This window comes from Bactrocera oleae, chromosome 3 (genome assembly GCF_042242935.1).
Source record: "Bactrocera oleae isolate idBacOlea1 chromosome 3, idBacOlea1, whole genome shotgun sequence".
Taxonomy (NCBI): Eukaryota; Metazoa; Arthropoda; class Insecta; order Diptera; family Tephritidae; genus Bactrocera; species Bactrocera oleae.
Window position 1 is genome coordinate 4,743,932 of NC_091537.1, and position 23,722 is coordinate 4,767,653.

The 23,722-nt window shown below is 34.6% G+C and overlaps 1 protein-coding gene and 1 long non-coding RNA gene across 3 annotated transcripts in view; one reads left to right on the plus strand and one right to left on the minus strand.

Annotated features, from left to right (window-relative positions):
• Positions 1 to 23: 23 nt before the first annotated feature.
• LOC106627557 (uncharacterized) lies at positions 24 to 1,539 on the minus strand. 2 transcript variants are annotated; one of them, XM_014247709.3, is made up of 2 exons: positions 1,383 to 1,539; positions 24 to 1,286 (listed from the first exon to the last, which is right to left on the minus strand). In XM_014247709.3, the coding sequence occupies exon 2, from the start codon at positions 1,280 to 1,282 to the stop codon at positions 206 to 208; it is 1,077 nt and encodes a 358-aa protein (XP_014103184.2). In that variant the 5' UTR covers positions 1,283 to 1,286; positions 1,383 to 1,539; the 3' UTR covers positions 24 to 205. The 2 variants fall into 2 exon arrangements, with proteins under 2 accessions (XP_014103184.2, XP_069963405.1); XM_070107304.1 differs by having other exon boundaries at positions 24 to 1,307; positions 1,383 to 1,461.
• Positions 1,540 to 3,740: 2,201 nt separating this feature from the next.
• Positions 3,741 to 23,722, plus strand: part of LOC118682153 (uncharacterized) — a 58,204-nt gene continuing 38,222 nt past the window's right edge. The window contains exon 1 of the long non-coding RNA XR_004977820.2: positions 3,741 to 5,201. This is a non-coding gene — a long non-coding RNA (uncharacterized lncRNA). The remainder of the gene's footprint in view (positions 5,202 to 23,722) is intronic.

A 23,722-nucleotide genomic window follows, 5' to 3' on the forward strand; every position in this document is an offset into this window, starting at 1 on the left:
AGTTGGAAAATTCTAACGAACAATTTGGGTTGCAATTTTAGGAATTTATTAATATATTGTACAATTTTGGGTATAATATGTATAATATTTTGGTTATAATATGTTTAATATTTTGGATATAATATGTTGGATATTTTGGGTAATATATAATATAAATCGTTAAATCGGCAAAGTATATCTTTCTTGTGAATATATAAATTTAGATTTACTCTCTTTCTGATAGTTCTGCAATTGAAATCATATTGGTTTTGAAATTATATGTGATCCATTTCTTTGAATAGAAGGGTGCTCCCAAACAAAACAAACCCTCAACATATCTGACCTTAAGCTTATAAACTGTGCCTACTGGTTCAAAGTAAGCTTCTGGTGACACCGTTATAGGTTTATCGTCAATTACAAATATAAGACTTGAAATATTTTTTATGCTCTTCACATAGTAATTGTTATCTTTTCCTATCTGGGCGCCACTTTCACTAATTAATTTGTTAAAATGTGCAAGATTATCAAATATAATATCTGGGCTATTAAAGTCAAGAAAAGCACCGTGAGCAATACCATCGTAAGTCGTGAGAATTTGCCATTGAGTAATATAGTTTGAGGGTGCAGTAATTATATAGTCTGCTGCTAATGCCACATCGCCAAAATATATCTCTCCAACCTGCTTTGGATCGGAATAGGATTGTAAAATGACGGTGAACTCGTCAATCTTTAGTTTCTCAAACATGTTTTGAAGCACCGTCGAATATCCCGATTTGCTCTCACCTTGTGAGAGACCAAACCAAGCATCAGCATATGATGGCAGTGATTCTGCCGCTTCAATGAAAGTTTGTTCCTTTAGAACTGCACCACCAATGATTAGATTATCGACGAACATTCGATTCTTTCCTTCATATAGGTAACTATAGCCCAAATTTATGAAACTGCTCGATTTTTCGAATATGAAAGCAGTAAATTTAAGAAGGACACAGAGTAAACCCGCACATGAGCTTGATCGTACTCTCATATCTGGGCTGGTTATATCGAAACACATTTTCAATGGCTGTGGTGGTGTACCTATGCTAAAATGGGATAACAATCTCGGTTTATAAAATTCGGCTTTTACGTTTTCCAAGTCACTCGGTCGCGGCAAATTAAGCGTGTCACATAATTTAGCTGTGTACGCTTGGGTATCCTCCCAATTCCATTGGCTGTCTTCTTGCTCGTAGATAGATATTTTAATATTTCCAGCATGCAGGACTGCAGCCAAGTTTAAGATGATAATTAATTTTTGGTACGTGAACATGTTGCTGAAATTTCAAATTTTATTACTAATGTACAATTTTGCGTTAATACAATTTAATTAAAATTTTACTACGAAATCTACGAACTATACGAAATCTTACCAATTGGTTTATTGAATTACTTGAGTGAAATTCAAACACTTAATGAGCAGTTGATGCTACACTGTTGTATTTATACCAAAAATAAGCCGTTAAAATATCGCAAATTATTTGTCTTTATTTATTCAGGTGTGGAGTTTGGTTACATACTGTATATAATTAATCAAATAAGCATACCATCCCATTTGCTATATTTGTTAACAATTTCATTTTAAATAATTTAAAACAATTGGTTTGCTTTTAGAAAGGTTATCACGAACGTTTGAACGTTTCAAGGACGTTTTGTATATACTACATACGCTATGGAGAAAGCATAAGCATGTCGAAGCATGTCTTTCATAGTCAGTTTCATATTTTTGGTTAACTATACAAGGCATCACTTGTGGCAGAAGTTTCATATATTCTATATGAGCCGTTCAACTTAGAAAATGGTGTAGTAATCGATAGTAGCTTCCAATAAATTGAGTAGCTGTTGAGTAGCAGTTGAGTTCTCTACCGATTCGGTTAAGTCCTGGTATATCGTTTGTTAAATTGAGTAGCAGTTACGTCCAGCGTCCCTTTTTAGGCCTCTAATTGATTTAAAATACAGTAATAAATGTGAACCGTCTGTTATGCCATGATGACAACGACATAATATAAAATTTTGTTAACTAAACACAATACAGACTGAATTACTTTTCATATACAATACTTGTGACATCAACGTATCATATGATGAGTTATCACCACTAACATAAGAATTTCAGACTACACCCTGTACCATTTGCCTTATCTAAGACATACAACCAGTAAAATAGATTAATAAAGGCTAACAGAGTGTTATGCCATGATGACAATGACATAATATAAAATTTGGTTAATTAAACACAACACAAATAGAAAAACTTTTCATATACAAGTGACATCAACACATCATATGAAGTGTGAACGCTAATACAGTAAAAATTTCACACTACACTCTGTACCATTTGCCTTATCTAAGACACACAACTAGTAAATACACACACCAATTAATAATCGACGGCTGCACTGACAACAACAAGCGTATTCACCAACTTGAAGATTCGATATCTCACGAAATTATGCACATAATTTATACCAAATATTAATGGATTGATAACGGAAGAACTGGTATTTCTCTCAAAAATTGTATTACATTAAATAAATTTGTGTAGATTCAGGTGTCAAATAACGGTTAGAAAAAAGGTATTATTTAAGAAATTATTCGAAAGGAAAACTCTTTTAATTTGGAATTGTGTGTTTTTATTTTAATGAATAATAAGAAAATAAATAAAATAAAAAATTGAAATAGTCAATATGTTTGGTCTATATATACATATATATATATATAATATATATACCTGGATGTACTCGCATATATACATATATAAATGCGCGTTATATTATACATACATATATGTAAAGCATATAAATTAATGTTTTGCCTCAAATGATTTTCTTTAAATGAGCTTCGTTTCATTTTCTACCAACACACACTCACAGTTTTAGCTTAATTTGTGTATTTCCAACTATACATTTATGGTACATATTTAACTGCTGATACATACGCTTTTATGCACATACACCAATAGCTTTTGCGCGCACTGTAGTATAAAAGGGGTAAAACGTCGACGCAGTATACACATGCATACATATACATAAAGCTATTGCACGATTTGCACTCGCACTCAAGTTGTGCTTAACGGCGCATCAGCTTAAAATTTACTCACTCAAAACCCGAAGTGTGTGTGCAGTTTTTTCTTTGTGGCGCAGCTGCGAAATGCATGCATGCAAAGCGCTCACTTACACCAACGCGCTTTAGAGAATATGAGTATGTGTGCGCATTGCTGAGCGCGTGTTGCTTGTGTGCGCTTGCAAATCCACCAATGATCCGCGTTGCAGTTCATTGCGCCTGCTTGAGAGTGACGTCGTTGACCGTCGCAGCAGCGCGTCATCGTTATTGTCACTGCAGGCATGGCCGTATTGCCACTGTTCTTTGACTATGTTGCGTATGGCGGAGTAGCATTTAAAGCTAACCAAAGCGAACGCAATGCGCCAACCAAACGCGTCTGATGCAAACGCATGTTAAGTTGTACGGTTTGTACGGCGGCGCGTTCATGATATTTAGTTAATAGATGCAAACAATATCAACGACAAAAAAAAAATATTTAAATGTTTGCAAATTTAAATGTTAACGTGCAATTAGTTTTGCGTATTTTGGTAGAATATTGTGCGTCGCGTATGTCGTTGATTAGGTTCTTCAAACAACACTACCGTAAACAAATAACTATATAACCAAGGAGTGCCAATTTAGTGATGCAAAAATTTATACGTTCAGACAACGCGCGCTCACTACAAATTGCACAGTGCTCGGCGGCACCGCCAGCGCTTCACTTTACACTTTAAACATAATACGTGATGTAAGTGAGTTAGTATGGCGCTTGCATTCGAGCGCTTTTCTCATTGCGAACAAAGACAGTCGGCAGCGCTGCACTTTTTTCAATGCGTTGCGCTTGTCTTGGAGAATTTCTTGAAGTCTAGCAGCCGCTCAGCGTACACATTTCTGCACTCGCATACGTGGGAGCGCCTGTGAACAACGCCAGCAGCAGCGCGCGCCGTCGTAGGTGCCGCACACCCCACAATCGAAGCAATAAGCCATTGCATATACATATTTGTGTGACCATCACATCTACAGTGTCGCGCTCAGATGCCGCTCTGCTGTACTTTTGCTGGTGAATTTGAAGTTCTTGGCCGTCTTGTCGTCCGGTAGCAATGCACTCAACGCGCCGCTTTTCATCGACAACGCTGACTGCAACAATACAGAGCAAAAAAAAAAAAAATTAAAAAATTTAAAAAATAACTGTTTAGAGCAATAAGCGCTTAAAAAAAAATTAATTAAATTGAGTATAAACCAAAACGTGTAAAATCTTATAGCGCGGAATACTGCAGACGTAAACATTGCCATAATGAAGTGCGTAGAGTGCATAAACGCCGCTGGCTGGCAGCATTGCATGTGATAACAAAAACATATCCATATATATATATATATATATATATATACAATATATATATATACAGTATATAAAAAAATTATAGTATATATAAAAGTTCAGCGAAAATTGCAATTAATTTTGAAATGAAAATCTTCGCATAAATAAACCAATTTTCGTTTACGAAAAGCTGAAAGCAAAGTTTAATAAGACAAGTGCAAAAGTGCAAGCTTAGAATATGTGTGCGGTGAAAATACATATATGTTACATACATTTATGTATGTAAAATAAATTACTCCGGTTCGCTGATCGATGCTTCGACGCTTTTAGACCCTACCTCAATGCAACGCGTTGCATACAAATAATGTATATACCGAATATATGTGCAGACAAAGGTCTATGTAGTGGCTCATAGAAAAATCTAAGTGTTTAAGAATATGCACACATAAACTAGGAAACAAATTTTTAATAATGAAATGCAATTTACATTATGTATAAAAATGTTTATTATAGCAGTGCGAAAATGTGAACTGTCAAAAGTGTGTACATACTAACATACATATTGAAACGCGTGGCTGCTGCTCGGACTTTGGACGGATATTTGTGGAAAATTGCATGATACGCTAATTATTCGAAACAAACACCAAAGAAAAAACCGACATAGTATGCGCCTTCGTGCAATTTAGTTAGTTGAATTTTTCGTATTCAAGAAATGGCGACGGCAATCGGTCAACATAAGCACGAGCATTCGAATATGAAAGCTAACAAAAAAAATTGTCAGCGCCGTCGGCATAAACAAATGATGAAAGAGCAAAGCTGGTAATAAAATCAGGTATTTATATAATATAAAGCATATTTTTTTCTCGGTATCAGGCCAATCTAGAGAGCTCGCAAAATGTTTCAATTTTGATACTTTATTCTGGAAGTATTGATAAAGTATTCGGTTTTACTTTTTTCACAATTTTTCAAAATCTATTTGAGCTTTTATATTGTAAATGAGATAAAGATTTCATCAAACTTCAAAATTTGTTTGAAAAATGTTTAACTCGATCGCTTCAACCCGCTGTAGGGATTGGATTGGAAACAATTTTTTCACTATACTGCCAATTCAATCATGTTTTTAGGGCCCTCAAGTGTACTTGACGCCAAAAAGATTTACTTTCTGAAGGCTGGCTCTAGGTTGGCTTAAACTTTCAAAAATAATATTCCTGTTGGTATAGGGGTTTTTATGTGTAACCTGCCAATAATAATTGTGTAAAAACTATCTTCGGTTCGGTTGCACTTGGCGAAATCTTTTACTAAAATATTTGCAATGACGTTTTACAGTGTACCACACAAAAGTAGAAGTTTGATATATACTCTCTGACGTGCTCGAAATTTTAACAAGATCAAGTGAGGATGCATTTCGGTCTCAGCCGCATATAGCGTACGCTCGTTTTATAACGAAACAGTATTCGTGCTCAGAGAACTGTGACTCATTTTTGAATAACTATATAGCTCCACAAGAGAGATAAGGAAAGATATTGATGATCCATTTTTGGTACAAAATAACGTCTCATTACTAATCGATTTATATAGTCTATCTTAAGTATATCTATGAGGTCTAGAGGTAGACGTGTTAATCGATTTCAACTAGATTTAGTACCCTTTGCTAAGCAAAATCCAACAAGCTAAGCAAAATATGTGCATAAAATTTCAGTACAATCGATTTTTACAGCCGACATATACGGTTTAAAGTCGAACAAAGTTATGCTAATCATTGTTTTCGGTAAATAAGATCAATGCGTATCTTATTGACATCATATACCTAAACTTAAACCATATCTACCCTATTATTTAATTCGCCTCCAAACTTTAGAAGAAAAATTTAATAGTTTTTTAAATTATGTAGAATAGAAAAATACTTTATGTGATGTAATGAATGCAGATCACTTCTACTGCTACGTGAATATTCCTTGTATTCGAAACAGTGTCTATAAAGCATTAAACTAGCTCCACTCTAACTAGGATAACATTAGAAAATCTCTCATAAGAGCATATTCCATGCCTCCAATGAGAAATCAACGCAAATAGAGATGAGAGAAATGCAATTTTGGGCTCATCCTCAAATATTAGATCTTACCCCATTTTAATTTCACCAATTGCGATTCAGCAGTGATTTGCAGACGAAAATCAGAATCATGAGCTTTTTTTTGCGTTAGCTCTTGTGGCATATATATTATATATCGAACGTCTTATTGTATACAGCCTGATTTAAATGGTTCCAAAAGTTTATTGTACCATGCTTAGCTGCTGGGCAGTCGAAACAGTTTTATTGATATAAGGTTGTCATATATCCCCCTTCCGCTTTTTTGTCTTTTGAATTTCGCGGCTATGTACAAAGCGCTACAGAGCTCGTATCTGGCAACACTATACATAATTTGAAAGGTCTTGACATAACCTACAAGACAACGCTATGCATGATTAGTTTGGATATTGCGTTCAACAGTTATAGACGTGTAAACATGGAGTTCACTAACGCCGAAATTCGCGCTATTTTAAAGTTTTCCTTCGTTAAAGGCAAATCCGCTAGAGAAACGTTCCGTGAGATTAATGGTGTTTTGGGGGATGGTACTCTATCACTTCGAACCGCGGAGGAATGGTTTCGACGATTCAGAGCCGGTGAAAACGACACCATGGATAAGCCAGCCGGCGGAAGACCTGTGACGACAAATACCGATCAAATCATGGAATACATCGAGTTAGACCGGCATATGGCATCTCGTGACATCGCCCAGGAGATGGGAGTTAGTCACCAAACCATTTTGAACCATCTGCAGAAGGCTGGATACAAAAAAAGTTTGATGGTTGGGTGCCGCATAATTTGACGCAAAAAAACCTTCTGGACCGAATCAACGCCTGCGATATGCTGCTGAAACGGAACGAACTCGTCCCATTCTTGAAGCGGATGGTGACTGGCGACGAAAAATGGATCACATACGACAATATCAAGCGAAAACGGTCGTGGTCGAAGGCCGGTGATGCTCGGATGGGAGGTTTTATCGCATCCACCATATAGCCCGGACGTAGCGCCAAGTGATTACCACCTGTTCCTGTCCATGGCGAATGCCCTTGTTGGTGTGAAGTTGAACTCAAAAGAGGCTTGTGAAAAGTGGCTGTCCGAATTCTTCGCAAATAAGGAGGGGGGCTTCTACGAGGAAGGTATTATGAAGTTGCCGTCTAGATGGAAACAGACCATCGAACAAAACGGCGCATATTTTAACTAAATCCGAACACTGTAACACTTTTTATAAAGCATTGAATGAAGAGCAAAAACGCGAAAGGGAGATATATGACAACCTTATATTTTCGACTATTGGTTTTTCAGAGTGTGGTGTAAATTTGAGATCCAAATAATCGGAACGGATTTGACAAAATCGAAATTGCTCACGATTGAATGTTACAGTACGATTGGTTGTTACAGTACATTGCAATCGTCTTGCGCCTTGCGTTTTCGCCTTTATCGAAGAAAAATTGCAAAATATGGCGTATTTTCTCTTTGCTGCTGTACATTTTCGACACATACTTGCATGAAATCTTATCTTTCTTAAACCGTAAAGCGTAACCCGATCATACCTTAATGACGAACGATAAATATGACTAAAGCCATCTTTTGTGAAAATACCGTATTTCTCTATACTAAACCTTTTATTTATTGAGAGAGCTGGGGTGAACTAGCCAAAGTTTTTTTTTATTCAGGGGAAATTCTTGATAGGTCATTTGTGAACGAACCACCGGACTTTTGATAGATCAACAAAGTCGTTGACAAATCAATCCCGGATATTTACTTCATCATTAGATGGCTGTATAGTACAAACTCGATGACAACAAAAGTCGAGGAAACAACTCTTAAAAGGAGCTGAGCTTTTATCCATGAAATAGCTATCGGAACCAAATAACAATGTTATCGCACCACATTCATAATAACCCATAATATTATATAATAATTACAAGTACGCTTAGTTTGCACATATACCCATTGGAATAGTCATTATTTCGTATTAATTTTTTATGAACAAATTTTATTACGGTACACACATAGTGGATACACTAGCGATTAACAAGAGTCATAATGCGAGTGTAATTCATGCAATTGAAAATGCAACGCTGCTTTTGTCGTCAATGGTGATTTCATTGTCGGCGTATGTTGAATATATTTAGCGTACGCGCTTTTGCAATTGCAACGACACAAAGTGCAGAACCTATCGATATATGAGTATGTGTATGTACGTATGCATGTGTATATGTAGATGTGCCTTTGAGATATTCTACGGCGCAATGCAGACGACAAAAAGTTAAAAAACGAATAAAACTAAAAGAAAACCAACAACTAAAACAACATACATTGATAGCAGCAACAACAGCAACAACAGAGATACACGAAGCACAAAGCAAAAAAATACACACACATGAATGCATGAGGGAAGTGCAACAACAAAGATTGCCTACAATAAATGCAATAATAAACAACAACTAGTAACTATATAAAAGTGCAAAGCAACAATGGCAACAACAAGACAAGAAACAAACTACAACTGACAGTCGACAGTGAGAACAAGAAATAATTAAACTATATGACAACAATAACAACAGCAGCAGAACGCTAACTGCGCATTGGCGGTGTGGAACTGAGTGATGTAACAACAACGCAAATGTAAAGAAAAAAGTCGCTTACTGAGTCCAAGCGGGAGCGCTATCAGCACTGAACTTCGAGCAACAACGAGCGACGAATGCGCGCGACATACGAGCGAGCAACATTGCTATTTCTGCCATGATGACGACCGGGCGCCGAAGTGCAAGCGCACATAAATGGCAAACTGTATGTGTATGTGTGAGTGCGCGCGCGCGTGTTTGTTTGTGTGTGTGTGTGTGTGTGTGTAGAATGCGATTCAGCAGTCAAGGGTACACAACGGGTTGAGCACAATTGGCACATCGCAACACACATTGCGATGGAGGCGGCACACGCGATTGGCTAAGACGGCCGTGCGGCAACGGAGGGGCGGTAGAACAATAGTACAGCGAAACGGCGAAGAATTGCAATTTGCGCACACAACTCGTACGGAGAGCCAAAACTAAAATACAAAAAAAAAAAAAAAAAAACAAAGCAAGTTGCGAGTGTCGAACAATTGCATACTAGAGCGCACTACGACGCGTAGGGTGGCACATAGTCAGGTGATGTTGCTGGATGCTAGACGAGGCGCGGCTGTGCGAGTGAGTCGCAAGGTTGCCGATGCCGCTGTCGGCGAGGAGGTAGGCGGTAGGCGGTTGCTGCGACGCGTCACTTATGTGTGCGCTCGCTCATGTGCCTCTATAGCAATGCGCACGGAACGCGCGCGTAGAGCGGAGCAATGCACCCACAAAGCGCCAAAATATTGCACATATGAGCGCGCGTAGCTATGCAGTTTGCGTTTGTGTGCGCGTCGCAGCGAGCGCTTGTGTAGCGGCCGGTGCAAGTGTTGGTGATGTGTGTGCGTGCACCAATGCAATTGCTTTGATTTAAATTCTACCATGTTTGTATTTGAGGCTCTGCATGTTGTTGTTGTTTTGTTTTTCTTTTCTCGGACGCTCTTGATAATCGATGCACGAGTGCACTAAAAATGTTAATAGTTTGCTTGTATCTGCACTATTGTGTATACTATATATGTATATATATTATACACTCAATATATGTATATATGTATATATACTTATCTTAATATGCTTGCTAATTATTCGCGTAATTTGCATACCAGTCAACATTTCGTTAAACTTACTCTTAGATACATGCACACATACATAATTCGATCACTGCGCCTGCTTAATACTGCTATTAACCAAGCCACCGTACGATCTAAGCGTAAGTCCATATATCCGTTCATTTAGCGCAACCGTTTGTCCGTCTGTCTAGTTGTCTATTCCGTTTTCCCACTTGCACTCGTTACTTTTTGTTTTGTTTTTTTGGTTCGTTTCTTTACCACCCTTTCATTTCTTATTTGCAATTCGTCATTTCTGGTTCTGAATAGTCACTATGCTCGAAAGTCACTCGGTCTCGAGCGTCAACGACTCTCCGTTTCCTCTGTGGATATGCACCCCAGTTGTTGTTGTTGGTGGTGTTGTTTTTCGCATTCGTCGCTCGCTTCGTTGTTGTGTCGTTTGCATTTACTCGTTACAGTGATGCATAATAAATATTTATTTTATAGTTTTTTTGTCTTTTCTTTTTGTATTTTTAAAAAAAGTAATGTTAATCACTTGGATGGAAGTTCTGGAAACAAAAAATTTAATTAAAATAATAATGGACTTCTCGGTTGTATTAACTAAATGAGAAATAGGAGAATTCTTTGAATGATTCTTTCGTAAACATTAGAATATGGGCTTCACAGTTAAGAGATAAAGTTTTATGTTCAAATTGTCCGACCTAGTTCCCCATACTATTCGTACAGAGAGGCGTTTATGAGGTTAGGCCAGTCTAGACCCCAAAAAATATTTATTTTTACCAATTTATTCTCTCGTTCGATTTTCTCTCGTATAAATTTATCGAGTTAGCTCTTGTAAGGGAATCTCGACGGGTTGGTTTCAAGCAACTCGTGCTATCTCAAACAAACTTAAAAAGAAGATTTTGATCTGGATATTATTTGCTAGTAAACTACGGATTGCTTTAGCTTTACAATGAAAGGATCAGTACATTTAAAGAAAAAATTATAATAATCACAAAAAATCGTACATGGTTTACTAGATAACACTGTTAAGCTACAGTTAAAATTTCAGAGAGATATGAACGTTAGTTCTCGAGTACCATACCCGGTTGTTTAGAAAAATGCAGTTTCAAGAAAAGGTAGTTCAAAAGTTTTACTTGCTGCAGCGAACTGACAGGGATTAGACAGGCAAAGTTTTTCCATTATTATATAAATTTATCAATGGTTTTAAGTCCTCAAAGTGTAGTTTAAACTGAAGAAAAATAATCGAGTTTTTCAAACCCCTAGATTGGCCTAAACTCTTTATGCTTTCCAGCTATAAATACTTAGTTTGAGATCAAGGTCCATATCGTAAAAAGTCAAAATAAACTAATTTTATTGGTTATTCACTTAACTAAAGTCGTTTTCTGAGAAGTAGAGACCGCTAATTTCTTTGGGGTTGAGTCAGAAGTAAGCATAACATTCTAGAAGAAGCATATATTTTGCCCAATCTATTTTATACACGATAGCTTGTGTTGCTATTATATATTTTCATAAAAATGAGTATGGGTCTGTTTTGTAGAACCAAATCCAAGGTCCATATGTATCGGTTCTAGTTCGAGGTTGCTAAAGATTTTGCGAGCACGTATGTTAATGAAATCTGTACTACAGATAGCTGTTCACAGCAATTAGACACTTCTCTTCAATTGTAATTTTTTATGTATTTAATTTCTCGGTGTCTGCTCGAATTCGAACCACTGTGCCTGCTCAAAACAATTTCTGCTACTTACTGCCATCGTCAGCGCTCCATTACCGCTTTGGCATTGCGCTGCAATATCAAAAGCTCTGTCTCTGTCTTCGCTATTGTCGCCGTCGCCGTCCCGGACACCGGCACAGGCGCTGTCACTGGGTCTCTGGTGAGTTTGTTTGGCTGGCTAACCTGGAGGCGAATGCGAAAAATTTCTCTACCCTTTTTCAGTATGGAGCGCGACTTTGAAACGTTTGCAACGTTGGCACTGAACTAATACGAAAGTGCATGCACGCCGCTGCAGCAGCTGCTCGCTAAACCAACTCACTAGCTAAGCGCTGGACTGACGGACTGACTATATGACTAGTCGACTAAGTATACGTATACGACTGACAGTGACGGTGCGCTTCTATGAACTTAATACAACGCTAACTCGCAGGTTGTCTGCATAAAAGGTTGATTGAAAGCTACACATACACACGGACAGACATGCAAACGCTTGCATATTAAAAAAAAAAAAAAAATTTAACACAATTTAATGTTTTTTCATCCTTGACACAATGTGCAATGTTAAGTAGAGTAACAATAATAAAAAAGTTTAACAAATTACGGAAAATTGCAAATTGAAATTGAGATAACGTGTGATAAAAGTGTGCATAGACGCGTAAGCAAAAGGCAAAAAACTGGCTGCAAAAAGTTGTGAAAGAAAATCGTGAAAAAAAAATAAAAAAATTTTAATAAAAAAAATACAAATAATTGTGCCAAATATATATACATTTACGCGAAATGTGCTGCTGAGTTACTGTTAATTTTTTTATTGTGAAAAAAACTGTTTTTTAATGTTGCAAATTAATAAAAATAAAATAATCAATTTAAATATAACTAAAATTTATTTAAAAATATATATGTATATATCTCTGAAATAAATACCTACATATATATAAAATTAATACCGAAAAAATGAAAATCAAATATAAATAATATTAAAAACAAAACAAAAAATTAAAATTATGCTTAAAAATATCATAAACTTTTTCGAAAATAAATAAACAACCGTTTTTTTGCAATAAAATGCACATAACATTTCACTCTGCCTTTTACTATCTGCCAAAGTGGCAACTCGCACACACACACACACTCACTCATACCACATATATAGGCACCGTTTGGTAGAGAATTTCTTAGATTTTTTACTCGTTGCAACTCCAATCGCGTCGGAAGCAGTGAAAGAATTTTTTCGTTGACCTACGACAAAGGAAATGAAGTCAGTTGCAAGCCAAACACCAACACACGCACACACACGCATACTTGCGTACTTTTAAATGCACATGGAAAGCATACCAATACACTTGAAGCCACATATATTCTAACGCATACATGCAGGCATTTGTTCGCACAGCCCCATATATGTGCATACATACGAATACATATTATGAAATACATAGGCAACCGTCATAGATTCGCACCAACACGGCGAGCAAAGGGTTGTGTGCCAACAAATACTCAAATGCTCAAAAGCACAACACATAGGCACAGACACACACACACACACACACAAGCGCGTTAGCGTAAGCGTAAATGTTGCACTTGCTGTTGCAACAACAAACAGCAGACGCATAATGACAACAACAACAACAACAAGCGAATAGGCTCACAACAGCACTGCAGCCGAATGCGCATACATACATGCATACCTATGCAACAACAACAACAACAACGAAAAATTGGCGTATACACACCGCAGCAACTGGCTGTCAACGCGCATGAACACTGTGGCCAAAAGTGAAGGCCCGTTGGCGGTGTGGATGATTATGTGCATGCATATATGTGTGTATGTACATGCTTATTTTTGTAATTTTTTGTTATTGCTTTGAGTGAAGTGTTTGTTTGTTGATATTGTTGCATTTGCTTTATCGTAAACTTTTGTCCTTTGTTAAGTCAAAGTTCCATATAATTAATTTGAGAAACTAAAAAAAAAATTATAAATATAGAAAAAAGCTTTACAAATTATTAAAAATTAAAAAAAAAAAATAATAAAGAATTAAAAAACCTAAAAACCTCAAAAATACCAAAATATTCACCGATAACCAACGAAAATAAAAGACATGGTAAACTTCGGTTGCACCGAAGCGATAATACCTCGCACAGGTGCATTCTTATAACATTAAATTGTATAACCAAATTTCGGGTAGATAACCAGTCAAATAAATTAGCTGTTTATACAGAAACTTGAGTTGAATCGATCAGTTTAAATGGCAGCTATATGTTAAAGTGGTTCGATCTGAACAATTTCTTCGGAGATTGTAACGTTGACTTGAACAATAATCCATGCCAATTTTCGTGAAGATATCTTGTCAAATAAAACTCTTTTCTTACTAGGACTTGAGTTTGATCGGTCAGTTTGTATGGCAGCTATATACTATAGTAGTTCGATATCGGTGGTTCGCGTATATACAGACAGACAGACAAACATGTTCAGGTTATAAAAAATCTTTAAGTATTCTCAAATCGAAGTAATAAGAGGAATAGCTCAGAAAGTTAACTATATTTGTCTACCATTTGTATCACTAGGTCCGTTTCTTAGTGTCTTTTGCGTGTTTTGTTCACTAATTAGTTACTGATAACTCATACCGTCAGTTGTTACCAATAAAATATCGCCAATAAATGATGCTTAGTATATTTTCAAGGTCAAGGTCAAGGTGTTGTTTTCAATATATACAATACATATATATTTTTTTATATTTCTATATAATATATATACGAATATATATGATACACATTTGCCACTAGCTAGAATAATCACCATCACTCTTTGAGAGACTTCATATTTTTAGACGCTCTTACCATTCTTTAAGGCAAAAGCTTAGTAGAAAAATGTTGCATTGCGACAATTCTTTACATAATGTTCTTAATTTATTGGCTAATTAATTAATACTTTGCCTAATTTATTACTGAACAAGCAAATATGCTTTATTAGCGTTTTTTTACAGTAATAATTTTTTTTATTTAAAAGCTCGCGAGTCGCTGTATAATATTTAAAAAATTTTCTAACAATATTGCATATTTTTATATTTACTTTAAGCACATTGTCTTTTAGCACCCAAGATTTTCAAAATTTTGGGGGCTCACGTTTATGAAGTGCCACCAAACATTGTCTATTGTTTCACAACCGTAAATTAAATTGTATTTTCTAGCGCTTACTACCATTTCAAATGTGCTTTTACGAGTACATGCAAGCAGATACATATGCTCTCATGCAATTTTCCATGGTCCATAACATTTAGTATCACACTTTTTAATGAGCGCAAAGAAAGACAGGAAGTTATAAATACAAATTCGTCATAGAACTAACGTTAAGCTCTTGAAACATATGTATGTAGCGCTCAGTAAACCGTGTGAAATTAGGAAGAGCCAGCTTTTCTCATTGCCTTGGTGTCATTAAATTAGTACAAAAGGAGGAAAATGTTTTGCCAGCGAATAAAGGAAGTAATTCAAGTAGAAGTTATGAAAGACAAAAATTAGCAAAACACTAAAAAGTTATGTGATATTCATAATAAACAAAACATACATACTAAACGAAAATTAATGAGTACTTTACGGTACTATTATAATATTACGGCTACCTAACCTTTTTATTTTTCAGTTATTGCTTTATTGAACATCTAACAATATAATATAAGGAACTACATATATCATTCAATTACAATATTTGGTATTGAAGTTTACATAGTGGTTCTTGGTGAAATTACAAAACTCATATAGTTGCTTCTCATGCATCGACACAGCATTTTGAACTCATTTTAAATCTGCTTAGGCATTGTATTCAAATTCCCGCTAGTTCACTTCGATGTTTAAAGTTGTGAGATCCATCTTTCAGAAAATTGAAGAAATCAGTAGCTTGCATAAGCTTTTAACACCATCGTGGTATTACTCAACATTCATGTACACAGCTTTATCTGAAATTCTTATAATAAATAGCCTATAATGACTTAATTAAACAATATCAAACATTGTGTTGAATTTTAATTCGGAAATCCGAAAAATTAAGGATTTTGATTGCTCTCACCTATGCTCTATGTATCCATAGAGATCCATAGATATTTCTATGAAAATTGGCTGCAGGCGTAGTGAAAAAACTAACAATTAACATAAGATTTTAATATCATCGTGATTAGCGATGCTTTCAATATAAGCATAGCTTTGCACAAAACTCTTATAACTAAGCCTTTACAATGAGTATTTTGCATTTTTGGCTTCATTAATAATAAAAAAATATCTTCGTGGTGAGTTTATAATACGTAGTGAGCTTTTCATTCCGAAATCCGGAAATGTGTTTAATTGTAAAGCTTTTAGAGCCAACCTGGTACTACCCATACTTTCTATATTTACATAGCCTTATCTAAAAGTCGTTTAAATAATCTCCTACAATGCGGATTCTGCTTCTCTTGGCTTCATTAATAATTAATAAATTATTTTCGTGGGTGAGTTTGTAATAAGTGGTGAGTTTTCAATTCGGAAATACTGAAATAAAGGGATTTTGACATCTTTTGGGATACACTTTTTGGTACAACTGGCGGTATATGAGAGTGCATACGATCTTCGCTCACTTTATTAAGAAATACTATAAAAATTGTATTCCAATGTTCACAGAACTAATATATTATTTTTTTTTTGTTGTTTCATGTTGAAGGAGAGTGAACTGTACTGCTCTTATTGTTTGAGTATATGATAGCCCGACAGCCATATCTTTTTCAGGTTATTTTTTTGTTTTTTTCTATTAAGCTATAAGATGCCAAAACTGCTTTAGAGAGCAATTATTATCAATTAAATAATATTAAATATTAAGAATTCAGCTATAAATTTTTAAAATAATTTATAAATCGAAATAAAGCACACAAAAAACAAAACAAAAAAAAACTCAAAAGAAGAACATATAATAAAAACTTATATAAAATATTTTATAAAAAAAAAAAATTTTTACGACTAATATTTTACTGAAATTCAAAACAATTGTAATAATTATAGATGTGAAGTGAAGTGAAAAATTGATCAACCAAACTAAAAACTACTACGCAATTACGATAAAACAATTAAAGTTTACGTGCATCAAATATTTGATTCAATAGTAGAGAAAGGAATATATACCTATATAACGGTGCATATATAAAAGTGCAACAAAAACTGACCCTGCCAACAAAAATTGCAACAAAAACTATGCACATGCGCAGCACCACCGTAGCTGGGTAAATGCAAAACAAAATGCTGTTTTCCGAATGTATTTGGTGAAAATTAACATGCAGGCCCCAACCACCCTTAAGCCGTGAAGAAAAACCAGAAAAAAGCACAAAAAGCATAAACACACAACGAACAAAGAACCAACGAGTAGTCGAGCAACGAACTGTGTGGCAAAACTATAACAAGAACAAGCATCAGCGAAAACTACATTCAAACTGGCTGAGAACGCCACGATACATACATACATTCGTACTACACGTATTGCAAGGACTTTTCTACAACTACGACGTCCACAAAATGTAGCGCTCTATACTACTTGCCTTCATCACTACTATTTACCGTTAAGGAATCGCTGGCGTACCAAAAATGGACGCTCGTTTCGTTAACTCGTTGCACTATTCGTTGTGGATTTTGCTTTGGCTGGAAAATTTTGTGACTTCGTAAATACGGTACGCCATTCGTGCAAACTGTGATGACTCGTATATTGGCCGAGGACAAGGCCTCGGCGAATGCAACTACTGTGTACACTTTTGCCGTGTGCGAAAAAGGATGGCCTCAAAGGATAATAGTTCAAGTGCAAAGAGGATGCCGTCAACGAACGGAAATATATTTATATGCATATCTATATATACATACAAATATAAATATATACATATAAATATAAATATATACATATAAATATAAATATATACATATGTATATGATAGATAGAGGTATATGTAAATTCAAAGGCTTTGTATATATGTATTGACTTGCTTGTACAAGTACATGTAGTTGCGTTTGTGTGGCGCTGCACTCACATTTCAGCAGCAATTGAGTATGGTCGAGTCCACCATAATAGTGCATCTAACACACTCATATACTTGTGCTGTTGCATTTGTTTGTATGTTGTGGGCGAGCAAGTGAAACTCTACTAAAAATATGCTCGAATATATGGTGGGAAGGAACGAATCACTAATTAAATAATATCAGCATAACAATGCACAAAATAATAAGGACATGTTGAGGTAGGTACAAACTAAAATTTTAATTGATGCCAAAAATGGTGGCAGCTTTGTAATAATCAACTTTATTTGAAGATAATGAAAGAATACAATAATAATACAATTTTAATTAACATAAAATATTACATTATAATAAAGGTTATTCAAGGATAAAAGCATATACATACATATGATGATGATATATTCAAAAATATTTTGATTTTATTCACTCTTCTCTTCACAATATTCTACCAGAGTTGATATATTAAATAGTTTTGAAAGCAATTTGTATTTAAATATTTTTTTTGTTTTTTTTTTAAAAATCCTACTTAAACTATTTATTTCGAGAATAAAGAAAAAGAAATCGAATACCCCTTTCTCAAGTTACTAAATAAAAATGTTTATATTGAAATTTTGTAACCAATTATCGTCTACTAAGCCAATATTTAGAAACACCTTTTTCTGGAGAGCCTCTACAGGCGGGGGTGATTCAAGGAACTCGAACCATCCGAAATAAAATTAAAAATGCGATTATAAAAGTACGTAGGACTTACTTGTAAAATGCGTATGAATTTAGATTTATAAATATTGTACGCAGCATGGCGGACTTGTAAGAAAATATAATATTTTTTACAAAAAAATTTTGCGTAAATTATATTATTTATAAAAAAATATGAATAATAGCAAAAAATCGTGCATATTTACTATATAAGGTTACTGGGAAGCTACAATCAAAATTTTAAGTGAATAAGTATGACACTCACCGAGTATCTTCGAGAGCCCGATTTAAAAATGCACTTGCGAGAAAACTAAATCTGACTAGTTGGAGCATTACAAAAAAATTTTTGTACCCTATAGCGTACTTGTCGTAAAGCCAAAAAAAACTCGATTATCGAAAATCTTGAACTGGCATAAGTGCTTATGTCACAAACCCCAGATAAAACCTTATACGAATTTTTTTATTCTAATTTCCTTTTCATCTTAAAAAACTTAAAGTATTTTCCACTAGAAATATAATCTCAGTTTTTCAACCTTCTCATAATGCGATTGTATATTTTTTTCTTACATAGTAAACATTTTACCGCGTTCTGGAACCTACTAGTAAACGAGCAAATTGAAAACCTCACTAGATTTATTATTATGCGTATTATTTATAAAAATAAAATTTGAAACTAGAAATATTTTTTTATTATTGCTTTCAATATAATCTAGTCGCCTTGTGTTCGTTCTAGCAGAGCTGGGATAAACCTCTGATATTTATAATATATATTTCATAGAACGAATATAGCTATAAAATATATAGCTTTCAAAAAATATTTAAATAAAAGCTAGTATTAAAGTATCAACGCAACATACAAGCATATGACCAAGAAGGACTGGCAGTGCGTATGAGTAATATTTTTGAATAAATGAAAATTTGCGGCTGTGGCTTAGAGAAGAGTGTATGTAAGATATGAAAATGTATATATTATGAAGTCTGGAAACTGAAAGCTGTGGTTTTCTTAATTTTTGTCTCAAGGAAAATAGTGTATAATATACTTCACACAATCTCTAAATAGAAGATAATTATATAGCTTAAAGGTAGATCAAAATTAGTTTACGAGAATAACAGTATATAATTTCCCAGCAATATATCCAAAGAGAGCATTCTATGATATAAAATCAACTATTCAGTACCACTGCTGCCAGCTAGCAGTATTGTACAGTCACTACATTACCCATCGAGTTTACCACACAGCTTTATGGACGAACTACTTGTAGATTGTTAGAATCGTTAGAAATTTCCAACAAGAAGCAATACATGGAAATCCATTATATGCTCGCCAAGCCATATGTATATAAATATGTACATATGTAGGCGTGCCTATGAGTATTAAATGCGATGCTGTGGCTAACAATGGACTAGCGCTTGTTGCCAATTCTGCTAAATCCAGAGAAAATCTGCCATTCACATACATATACATATATGTCTGAGTTGCAGCGCACACATGCATATACATACACACATTCAGTTATCTAAATACATGCACGGGACCCATATCGTAAACTGGTTACTAGTTAACGCCATTGATGACGTTGCCATGGTTTCTCCAGTACTCCATAATGCGCTTTCGGCATCAAATTACAAATTTTGTATTTGTGTGTCTGTGCTGTACATGTGTATATAATATTAACTTGCTTTCATTATAAAATTAAATAGTTTAGTTTAAGATTTGTTCTATTAGAAAATGCTTATATGTGTTAGAGATATAGAAAGTGTACCTATATACAACTGTACATATGTAATATTCGCGATATTCATTTAAAATTATCATTAACGGGAGCTTGTTTCAATCAAAAAATGCTTAAAAAATTTATTTATGAGAGCAGTTCATTAATTAATAAATAATAATATATATTCTTAAAACAATTTTTTTTAAAATTGAGTTTGAATCGTTAAAAAAATTAGTTTGCTGTGTGTTAAAAAAAAAACAATATCTGAAAAACAAAACTAAGTACCGTTAAAAAATATTTTGTTTTGTGATTTTTAAATTCTTGAAAAAATTTTGAAAAAAATTAGAAACTTAATATTTTAAAATAAATTTTTGAAAAAAGTAAAGAAAATGACCGTCCAGAAATCGTTTGTTTTGCATGTTTTTAAGTCTACAAAAAAGTTTAAGAATTTTGAATAACGGATTTAGAAAATGAAGTGTTTGAGAAAATGTGTAATAATTAGCATAGTATGCTAGGACTTGGACTTATGTTTGCAAATTTAAGCTTACAACAGTTGAGTCGTATCGTAACGAAAAAGTTTTGTTTATGATCCTTTAAGTATTCAAAAAAAAAAACACCATATCTGCAAAAAAAAAAAACAAATTGAGAATCGTCAAGAAATATTTTCTTTTGTGATTTTTGACGAAATAAAAAAGAAATATTTTTTGTAAAATTATTTTTAAACATAAAATTTAAGGGAAAAAACAGTTTTTGAAGAACAATTTTTTTGAAAAAAAATTAAATACTGAAAGAAATTAACGTTTTGAAATTATTTTAGTTTAGTATTTTAAGCTCTCTCAAAAAAAAAAAAAGTTTTCATTCAAAAATATTTCGTCCTTTTTTGCTGTAAAAATTTGTACATTTTAGCTTAGACATATACGCTAATGCTCAGTAGCAAAACCAATTGGCTGGAATGCGCTATAAATTTAAGTGTACAACTATTACAATAATAGTTAAACAGCTCTTAAAAAAATAATACCAAGAAGCGCCAAGGAAGCGACACAAGTAATGGACGTTAAGAAAGTAGGTTGCGATCATAAATTATTTAATAGAGTTTCTTACATAAATTTTTTGATTTACTGCAACTCATTTTGGGCGCTGTACTATTAATTTTGTAAATGTAAGAATGTAAATTTTACTACTTATTTGATCATAAATGTTATTTAGCACACGAAATATAATTTTTTTAACGGTTCACGCTGCTAATCACATTACCATGGGAATATTCTAACTTCTGAAAGCGGTTTTGCATATACACACATACATACTTAAATACATAAAAATATATAGATGGCGCTGCTTGCTGCCAATTTTCTTATTCCTTGTGGCCGCGTTCCACATTAGCGAAATTTAAAATTTTAACGGCTTTCACCATTTCACAGACGCTGCTGCCATGCTGGCGTATTGCTAGCGGACAGTGACTGTTAGTATGTACATAACTAGTATATATGTATATGTATACACATAAGCATTAGGCTATAATTTCATAGCTTAAAATGGATAACAAAGAAATAGTCTAGCGACTTAGATGCTGACATTTCTTATATACTTAGTCATAAAAGTTTTACATAACACACATAACTGTATATACATCTATGCATATATATTGTATATTTCTGAATTTCACAGCCAGATCAGCAATTTCTTCAAATACTCGCTTATATCGCCGCTTATGGTCGACACGTAGAAAGCTATTAGCCGGTTTTGCAGTACCTTCGTTCTACGACAACATCTGTACATGCCGCTAACTACAAGTGGAGCTGCTGTTGCTATGCCATAAATTGTTGCCTAGCTACCAAAGCATGGCAGACGCAAATGCATATTTCGCTGTGGTCGCTTTTCAAATTCGCCTTTCGCTGCGCACACTTACACACACACACACACCCCCCTCTACATTTTGCTATTTCCCATGCTCTAACAAACACACACACACACGTTCGTTGGCCGATCGTGGTTTCGTTGTACGATCGGCGCCATGTCTTCGTGTATGTGTGTAGGTAAAATGGCGTGTTGAGCAAATCTATCGCAGCTAGTAGAGGCAGACAAGTGCTTGCCGGCAATGAAATGTATGAAAGTGGTATATGAAGACTGGTGAGCAGAGAGTATAAAGAAAATACAGACAGCTAGTACGTAGAAAAGCGCAGCAAAGGCGATGTAGCGGTAAGGAATAGTTGACGGTGGCTCGAGCGTAATCAAGTTCAAGCACAAGAACAACAATTGCATTGAAATTTTTTACATATATGTGCTGAAAATGCAGTTCTCTTCTACTTTTAGACCTGTTCTTGCTTTTCTCATGCTTTTCTAACTGTTGGATATTCAAGCGTGAACGTTTTAGTTCATAAAATTTTTGACTTTCCAATTTTTTTCGCTGCGCTTCGTGCGCCTTTCCTCATCTATAATATGTCTCTTCCTCTTTAGCTCCTCTCTTCCGCTGTAACTCCGCTACTCCCTACATATTACAACTTTTTTGCAATATCGCCTCAAAGCTGCACTCCTCTCCGCCATTACCCCGATGATTTTTCGCGCATTTCTTTGTTCCGCAATTTTCCTTAATATGCCCTTTATACCGCTGGAGCGTACTTCCTCTTTGCCTCATCACTCCATTCATTGCATTTGCCGTTCTCAAACGTTTTGTTGCGCATTACATTTGTCTGAGTCATGCAAAATTTAATGGAGAATTGCATCAAAGAGAGTCGCGAAAATTATACATTACACATATACATGCATACACATGTACATAAGTGAGTGAGCGAGTGCATACAGCGGCGAGTGAATGTATGAAGTAGTAGTGTATAATTGAATTTGATTGAAATCGGTTATCTTCAATGGAAGCGTAAAAAATTCGGAAAGCGTGGAAATCGTAGAATTTGTGATTGTCACACAAAAGAAAAGCAAAGCAAAAAAATAAAAATGTCTAGTAAATGAAAAAAAGTATAAAACTGTAAAAGTTGCATAGACAATCAATCAATTTGTAATTAAGTTGTATGGGTGAGATAATTGATGACAAGGAATGTTAGTGCAATAAATTACGAGTGGACATAATAGCTTTTATCTCCTTAAGCAAACATAGAAAGACATTAATTTTTATTTAACTTATTATTAGTTGACATATTTGATTTACACATAATTTTAAATCATAATTTCAAAGCGCTCTTTGCGAAGTGAGTAGATGCATTCATCAACGTCCTTCGGACATTTTTCCATTTTACATTTTGTCACCTTCAACTTATTAATATTTTATGCGAAGCATAAGCAGTTTGTTTATCGCATAATATGTCTTCTGGCGCTAAGAGCTTTGTTTAAGCAAACTGAGCTTTCACCGGTGTAAGCTTTTACCGCTATGAGCTTTCACCATGATGTTGAAAATGTGACAACTGAAGTAAATACTTGCATTTATTGTCACTATCTAGTAGGCAAACAAAGCTAAAGTGAAAACTCCATTTGT